The sequence below is a fragment of the Coregonus lavaretus genome (assembly GCF_964263955.1).
Source record: "Coregonus lavaretus genome assembly, chromosome: 19".
NCBI classification, from domain to species: domain Eukaryota; kingdom Metazoa; phylum Chordata; class Actinopteri; order Salmoniformes; family Salmonidae; genus Coregonus; species Coregonus lavaretus.
In genome coordinates, this window is record NC_140006.1 from 15,621,091 (window position 1) to 15,630,462 (window position 9,372).

At 42.6% G+C, this 9,372-nt stretch overlaps 1 protein-coding gene across 1 annotated transcript; it reads right to left on the minus strand.

Moving 5' to 3' along the window:
• Window positions 1–3,568: 3,568 nt before the first annotated feature.
• On the minus strand, window positions 3,569–5,440 carry LOC311146669 (transcription factor Jun-like). The gene has a single exon (XM_084183201.1). It carries the CDS (start codon window positions 5,047–5,049, stop codon window positions 4,099–4,101), a length of 951 nt encoding a protein of 316 aa, XP_084039327.1. The 5' UTR covers window positions 5,050–5,440; the 3' UTR covers window positions 3,569–4,098.
• Between the last annotated feature and the right edge of the window lie 3,932 nt (window positions 5,441–9,372).

The following is a 9,372-nucleotide window of genomic DNA, read 5'->3' on the forward strand; positions in this document are numbered from 1 at the left end:
CCACGCAAGATCTCACCCCGTGGGGTCAAAATGATCACAAGAACGGTGAGCAAAAAATCCCAGAACCACACGGGGGGACCTAGTGAATGACCTGCAGAGAGCTGGGGCCAGACGTGTCCCCCTGCTTAAGCCAGTACATGTCCAGGCCCGTCTGAAGTTTGCTAGAGTGCATTTGGATGATCCAGAAGAGGATTGGGAGAATGTCATATGGTCAGATGAAACCAAAATAGAACTTTTTGGTAAAAACTCAACTCGTCGTGTTTGGGGGACAAAGAATGCTGAGTTGCATCCAAAGAACACCATACCTACTGTGAAGCATGGGGGTGGAAACATCATGCTTTGGGGCTGTTTTTCTGCAAAGGGACCAGGACGACTGATCCGTGTAAAGGAAAGAATGAATGGGGCCATGTATCGTGAGATTTTGAGTGAAAACCTCCTTCCATCAGCAAGGGCATTGAAGATGAAACGTGGCTGGGTCTTTCAGCATGACAATGATCCCAAACACACCGCCCGGGCAACGAAGGAGTGGCTTCGTAAGAAGCATTTCAAGGTCCTGGAGTGGCCTAGCCAGTCTCCAGATCTCAACCCCATAGAAAATCTTTGGAGGCAGTTGAAAGTCCGTGTTGCCCAACGACAGCCCCAAAACATCACTGCTCGAGGAGATCTGCATGGAGGAATGGGCCAAAATACCAGCAACAGTGTGTGAAAACCTTGTGAAGACTTACAGAAAACGTTTGACCTGTCATTGCCAACAAAGGGTATATAACAAAATATTGAGAAACTTTTGTTATTGACCAAATACTTATTTTCCACCATCATTTGCAAATAAATTCATAAAAAATCCTACAATGTGATTTTCTGGAGAGAAAAAAAATCTCTTTTTGTCTGTCATAGTTGACGTGTACATATGATGAAAATTACAGGCCTCTCTCATCTTTTTAAGTGGGAGAACTTGCACAATTGGTGGCTGACTAAATACTTTTTTTCCCCACTGTATGGTTCATGAGAATACGTTTTCAAAGATTTTCCAAAATGTCCAAGATGGAGGAAAATGTATCCTGACGGGCCTTTTGGGTCCTTGAGGCAAATTTGTCCAGCATGAGGAAAGACCTACAAGACCTTTCAGGTCTCTAGGTCAAAAGGGGCAGCGGATATGGGGGTTTAAGTGAGACTGATTATAACAGCACCACCTATAGGCCAATCTGTGCCATTCTTTTTGACCAAGCTACTCATGGCCTCTAGTTTCTGTGTACCAAACAAATAAATAAATTACCAATTTATGCTTGAGTTATTTGACCATGTCAAGAGGAAACAAATGTATCTAAGAATAACAATAGGTTTCATAGCTTCGCTGTGAACCCCTAATAATAATAGTAAACAGTATGGCAGCATCATAAGTGGTGGGTGGGTGTGTGCATGGTGGAATGTGTGTCTGTGTGTGTGTGTGGTGTGTGCAAGTGTCAGTGTAGGCGTGATAGGCAGATATACAGGTAAACAGGACTGAAACATGACTGGTAGCAGGAATATATAAATACTTATGGTAATATACTAATGGTATTATATACAGTGCATTCAGAAAGTATTCAGACCCCTCAACTTTTTCCACATTTTGTTACTTTACAGCCTTATTCTAAAATGGATTAAATAAATGAAACATCGTCATCAATCTACACACAATACCCCATAGTGACAAAGCGAAAACAGGTTTTTAGAACATTTTGCTAATCTATTAAAAATTAAAAACAGAAATACCTTATTTACATAAGTATTCAGACCCTTTGCTATGAGACTCGAAATTGAGCTCAGGTGCATCCTGTTTCCATGAATCATCCTTGAGATGTTTCTACAACTTGATTGGAGTCCCCTGTGGTAAATTCAATTGATTAGACATGATTTGGAAAGGCACACACCTGTCTATATAAGGTCCCACAGTTGATAGTGCATGTCAGCATCTCCGCAGCACTCCATCAATCAGGCCTTTATGGTAGAGTGGCCAGGCGGAAGCCAGTCCTCAGTAAAAGGCACATGACAGCCTGCTTGGAGTTTGACAAAAGGCACCTAAAGGACTCAGACCATGAGAAACAAGATTCTCTGGTCTGATGAAACCAAGATTGAACTCTTTGGCCTGAATGCCAAGCGTCACATCTGGAGGAAACCTGGCACCATCCCTACGGTGAAGCATGGTGGTGGCAGCATCATGCTGTGTCGCTGAAAATGTATGTACTCACTACTGTAAGTCGCTCTGGATAAGAGTGTCTGCTAAATGACAAAAATGAAAATGAAATGAATGTTTTTCAGCGGCAGGGACTGGGAGACTAGTCAGGATTGAGGGATAGATGAACGGAGCTAAGTACAGAGAGATCCTTGATTAAAACCTGCTCCAGAGCGTTCAGGACCTCAGACTGGGGCGAAGGTTCACCTTCCACAGGACAACGACCCTAAGCACACAGCCAAGACAACGCAGGAGTGGCTTCGGGACAAGTCTCTGAATGTCCTTGAGTGGCCCAGCCAGAGCCCGGACTTGAACCTGATCGAACATCTCTGGAGAGACCTGAAAATAGTTTTGCAGCGACGCTCCCCATCCAACCTGACAGAGCTTGAGAGGATCTGCAGAGAAGAATGGGAGAAACTCCCCAAATACATGTGTGCCAAGCTTGTAGCGTCATACCCAAGAAGACTCGAGGCTGTAATCGCTGCAAAAGGTGCTGAGTAAAGGGTCTGAATACTTATGTAAATGTGATATTTCTGGGGGGGGGGGGGGGTATTTATAAATTAGCAAAAATGTTAAAGACCTGTTTGTGCTTTGTCATTAAGGTCATGGGGTATTGTGTGTAGATTGATCGGGAACAACTAACAATGTAATCCATTTTAGAATAAGGCTGTAACGTAACAAAAATGTGGAAAATGTCTAGGGGTATGAATACTTTCCAAATGCACTGTACATGTAAACAGGAGTAATAGTGACCAGTAGCAGGATGAATAGATACTAATGGAAATGTTAATCAATAATCAATGAATAGCAGCATAGTGGTAATCATTTAAGCAGCAGTGTAGGTGTGAGGGGGAGCAGTAGTTGACACTCGTGAACACATATACACATCTATTGAACACATTACACTATCTACACAAGACACTATTGAAGAATAATGTTTTTCTTTCTCAGTCATGTGAACTCGTTATCAAATATATTTTAATTTGTTATGTAGTACCTCAGCTCCTTAAAACTCAAGTCGTAAGACTACTACTACCAACCAGCATTTACAACAGGAGACAGTATTTTAGGGACACCCTGACCTACCCGTCATAGAAAACGTAGCTGCTCCCAGAGCTCTCTTGCCATATTTGGCTTGCTTGCTGCTCATTTCCGAAACGATGTCCAATCGTTGTCGAGGAACACGGTCCCCTACCAAGCGATTACACTTCACTGGAGTGACTCAATGGTCAGTCTGTCTGTCCCCATTTCACTGTAAACAAACATTATATTAATTCACTGTTCATCCCAGGATGAACTAGTAACCTTTTTTCTGTCCCAATAAAACCCCATTCTTAATAATTATAACAAAGACTATTCTCAATTCATGACTTTTATTCCACATTGTATTTGTCGTTTATACATAGTTTCTGAAGTGCTCAAAAGACAGGCATAAAAATAGTATTATGATAAAGTATTAATTCAGGTCTAACATTTGTTTGAACCTTTTCACAAAATTGTATTAATGTAAATGTTAAGAAAGTAAGGCAGTTTTGTGTCAGTCCTAGTACACAAACACCTCTGGGTCAGTCCTCGCACAAGGTGTGTCAAGAAAGCAATGTCTCGTATAGTGTTACATTGTACAACTTGTCGCTGGTGAGAAAACTCAGTGCTAGACTTGGTCTATATACATACTAGACAATGTCAGAACTCGTCATCGAGCAACAGGCATTGCCACTGTTTTTTTTGTCCTTAGCCACCACTATTTATTCCACGAATACGTTTATTTTTCTTGTCGCCATTCTGTCAGGGCGCAAAGACGAAGAACTGTATCACGCCCCTATAGGAGCTGCGTTTGGTCCAATAATGAAAAGTATCTCACTCAAAGCGCAATGTATTTTGGCCGTTCAGAACGCCTGAAGCTGCTGCGTCAATATGAGTTGGCACCCGCTGTTAACATGGTCCATGACCTTCTGTTTGAGCAGTGCCAGTTCGTCCCGGAGCACGTTGGCAGAAGAGACCAACTCTGTGTGTTGGGTCTTCAGGTTTTTGACCCTGTCCTCCAGCCTCGAGATCCTCTCCAGCTTCCTTTTCCGGCATTTGGACGCGGCCACCCTGTTCCTCATGCGCTTTCTCTCGGCCTTTATCCGCTCCTGGCTCTCCATGTTGATAGGAGACATCGGAGGGGTATCGCCGCTCATCTCGGGCACCGTCTGGGGCTCCTCCTTGAATGGCTGTAGCCTTGGGTGCTGGGCTAGCAGCGGGGTCTCGATGTGGGTTTGGGACGGGACGGACGTGTAACTGGCGGAGGAGTGTCTGTCGCCGGTAGGTGCCGACGCAGAGCTGACAGCCCGACTGAAAGGGCCCAAGTTTGTGTATTCCGGTGGCTCCGGACGCACGGTGCAGCTGTAGGGTATAGGACTGTCCGACACAGTAGATGCCGATGCCATGTCGTTGGAAGCATTCGTCTGAGAGTCAGAGCTGCCATCGGGCATATGCTGTTGATAATGAAGCTCCGCGAGCGCCCGCACGAAACCCTCAGCAAAACCCTCTTGCTCGTCGGTGATGTTCTTGGGACAGAGGAACTGAGTTGGGGTCGGAGTTGTCAACCCATTGCAGGACTGGATGATGAGCCTTTCCAATTCCGGAGAGGCCAGTTTTAATAATCCCACATCAGGGGACGTCAGTATATCGAAAGCTTTCGCCCGCAGATGAGGTTTAAACATTTTAGGGTCGTTGAGGTTCAGTGTCATACTCTGCTTCATACTTTTCGGGTTAAACCCATGATATCCACCCACTGCGCCTTGCTGACCATTTACCGATTCGTCATAGAATGTAGCTTCCATCTTGGTGGGCATCAATTGACGGGTCTTTATCTCGAAGATAGTTGTTAGAAAAAAAATAAAAGCATCAAATGTTGAAATTGCAATAAACAATTTGGACTGATAAATTGCAATCCGATGTCCCCAATCTTTTGACAGTTTCAGGACAAGTAGCCTAATGTTCGAACCTCAACTCGGAGGACAACTTTTGATGTCCGATGTGGAAACTTCTCTTGAGGCTTGATAAAATAAGAATAGTATCAAACAAAAAATATTCACTTCCTCAATCGATATGCGTCTTTGTTTCAATTAGGATTTTTGTAAAATTCGATTTGCCTATTGAAATAAGGCTTTTCTTTTCTAAGCAGATGTTGTATCTCACTCGATATAATGTACTTTCTACCACTTCCAACGTGGAGACGAACTTTATCCACTTCTATGCTGCTGCTATACTGAAAATAACAATGATGTAATTTCTAAGGCTTCCTATTGGTTTGAGATGATGTGATGGGCGTTACTTTTTGTAATGACATACACGTTGCGTTGACAACCAGCCATGTTCCCGCCTCCCGCAATGGTTGATGGGATTAGGTAATGCAGTAAAAGGAGCGGTGTCCTCTGGGATAACGTATTGTTTTTGAATATCTTGTTACCCGCTCAATTTTGTTACCCAATCTTAATCAGGTTGACCAGATTGCTGTTTGAATAACAGCTTTCACAATATTTGCTTTCTTTTGCTCTTTGATTTTGTAGGTGAAAGCGTGGCAATTTGGCACCACAGTCAACTCACAAATTATTGGCACCCTTGATAAAGATGAGCAAAAAAAAAACGGTATCATATAAATAATTCAAACACTGAGCTATATTGTATGCAAAAAAAAGTGGGGAAATTATATTATGTTATACTAACACAATTGCTCAGATGAAGATATGTTTTTTAACAAGTAATTTTAAAAAATCGTAAAAAGAGAGGTGTCAATTATTGTCACTCCTGTTTTCAATACTCCAGAACTTTTCCGAGGATAACGACACATCCTTTTTCTAAAATGTTCATGAGATTGGAGAACACATTGTGAGGGATTTTAGATTTTAGGTCAGATTACATGAAAATAGAGCTCTTTGGTCACACACACCAGTGATGCGTTTGGCTTAAATTAACGGAGGCATATGCAGAAAAGTACTTCATACCTACTGTAAAATATGGTGGTGGATCTTTCATGTTATGGGGCTATTTTGCTTCCACTGATACTGGGGCCCTCGTTAAGTCAACGGCATGATGTACCAGGACATTTTAGCCAAAAACCTGGTTGCCTCTGCAAGCAGTATATCTGACCCTGAAACTTGGCCGCAAGTGGATCTTTCAGCAAGACAATAACCCCAAGCACACATCAAAATCCACAAAGAAATGGTTCATTGACTATAAAATCAATATTTTACAATCTCAGTCTCCGCACTTGAACCCCATTGAAAACATGTGGTTTGAATTGAAGAGGACAGTCGAAGGATATCAAGGATCTGGAAAGATTCTGTATGGAGGAAAGTTCTATGATTCCTCCCAATGTGTTCTCCAATCTCATAAAACATTTGAGAAAAAGGCTCTGTCGTTATCCTCGCAAGGGGAGGGTGCTGGAGTATTGAAAGCCGGGGTGGCAATAATTTTGACAGCTATCTTTTTGAGAGAAAAAAAGTATTAGGCTACTTGTTAAACAATATCTATTTCTATGAGCAATTGTGCTATTATAAAATCATATAATTTTCTCAATTTGTTGAGCATATGAAATAGCTCAGTATTTGAATTATTTATTTGATAGTCTTTTTTTGCCCATCTTTATCAAGGGTGTCTATAATTTTGGAGGTGACTCTACTTCTGGTGTGTGTGAGAGAGAGAGGGAGGAGAGAGAGAGGGGGGTCGAGGGGGGGGGGGGGGGGGGGGTCGAGGGAAGGGGGTGTCTCCCTCTATTCTTTTGTTTTGCTTTTTAGGTGATACTTTCTGCGTTGGTTATATAGGGGAATGATAATGTTCAAGTGAATATCAAATAGAACATTGTGCCTCATATTTTAAGGGGTGCTTCAAGTACAGGTATAACAAGTAGGCAACTGCCAAAATACAGGAAACACCAACATAAAGTGTCTTAATTGAACAGCTTCAATGCACCTTGGCATAGATTCTACAAGTGTCTGGAACTCTATCGGAGGGTTGCAACACCTGTTTTCAATATACTTTGTATCCCTCATTTACTGAAGTGCTTCCATTATTTTGGCATTTACCTGTATGTAGCAACAATGTGTTTCTACACTGTAATTACATAGGTACTACCAAGCAAATTCATATCCTAGGTATTAGCATTACTGAATGTAAACTGGGGCCAACTCTCTAACTAGATTTTTCATTATTTCCCTGAATAGATGGAAATATGTCTTATGATCTGACTGTAGTGTGCAATTTGTGGAGAAACTCCTTCCAGTTCCATTAGAGTTCAATGGGCCTCAGTGTTGCTCCTCAGTCTCAAGCAAACTCTCAGACTGATAGCTCTGGTATTGTCTCTGTGCTCTGTCCTTGCCGTGAGCTCTAACTATGTCTGCTCTCTCCTTGCATTATTCAACACATTCTATTCAACCGTGACTATAAATAAGTGAACAGGCCTCGGCCACAGGCCACAGACAGGGTGAGTGTCGATTGAGGTCAACCCTGAGATGACAAGCTTGTCTTCAGGTTGCCTTGACAGAAGAGCAACAACCACCATTTGGAGGTATTGACACCTTCAGTTGGAATTCCAGATTGGAATATTTGGGAATGTCTGTTCCTCCTGTCACAATAATGATACTAACAACAAATAGATTAAACAACAACGTTCCAATACCACAATCATGCACACAGTCACAGGGACAGACCAAACACACACAAGCCAAAAAAGAAAAACAAACACACACCTGCATTCTCTGTATGGAGCTAGTAGGACTTGAGACTGGTCTCTCAGCGGTCTCTTTGCAGAAGATAAAAGAGGTTTACACATATCCCCCAGCACACACCTGTATTTATTACTGTAGCTGGGAATTTTCCCATCAGCCTACAGCTGACCTGGCCATACTTCCTGTTCCTCTGTCCCTGCTTCCTGTCCAATGGCCTGATGGGTAATCTCTAGATAACACCACCTTCTTCCCCCTGGCTCAGCCAGCTGCTTCCACTGCATGGAGGTCTCTATTGCCCAATGTCCACCAGATGCATATGCGTTTTGTTTTGCCGGATGTCTAGCCCACATCTTCCGTACTTGACGCACATGTGCTTTGCTTTTCAACTACAGTAGCTAAACGCTAGCTAGTTGGAGTCTGTGACTGTACTTCAGTTTGTACCACCGTAAAGCAACACACGAGTTGAAAATATTGAATGCATGCGGTACACAGAATGCACCACAGCCTATTGCGGCACCCCCAACATAGCGTTGCGGACTGCTCCATTGACAATTAATGACTTCCCCCGGAACGCAAAGAGTTTGATGCATCTGGTGGACATGAGGCGCAATGAAGAGTTTATACCCAGGCCCAGCTGCCACAAGCTGTCCTTTGTTGGAAATTGATGGACCCTTAGACCATGAAAACACACTCTTCCTGTCTGTGCTCTGCTCTGACCAAAATGTGGAGAGTGCCCTTTGCATTTGTTGATCATAAATAGAGGAAAGTTAGATTACCCACTCACTCACTCATGTGTATGTTAAACATGTCTACAGTGTTTGTTAACGACCATCTGTTTTTTCCTGTCCTTCTGCTATGTTTTCCTCCATCCTCTCCCTCCTCTATTCTCTCTCCCCTCTATTCATGTATGGCCCAAACACAGCCTGCTAACTGCTTCCCTGTTTCCCCTGGGCTTTAAGTGTTTATACTTTCTATGAAAATAACACAATAGTAAGATACTGTATTCACCCTTGTAGTCTTGGCAGGGTCAGTAGGATTGTCTTCCAATTTTGACTGAATGTTTTAAAAACAATCTGTGTTAGACTCTAATGACCTTGACTGATCTATGTTATCACCTATTTCTAAGAAGTGTGTGCCTTTTTTTCAATTGAGGTCAATACCATTTGAAGGTATAATCTTGGCAGAGCATTTTTTATACATATAGATGAAAGGTTTCCTGACATCCTCACTTTAAAACAAGGCAACAGTAAACATGTTGTCCCCCACGAATTATGCAGTGTCCCCCTTGGGCCAATCAGTGTACTTTTGTAAATGAGGGATCTCTATGGCAAGACGCTTCATTCACCCACGTTTTGTCAAAATCGGTCCAGTGGTGTCTGAGATATCATGTGGGCTAGCTAGACTCTTGTCCCTGAGCATGTATGCCAAATTTCAGCACTCTTAGTCAAA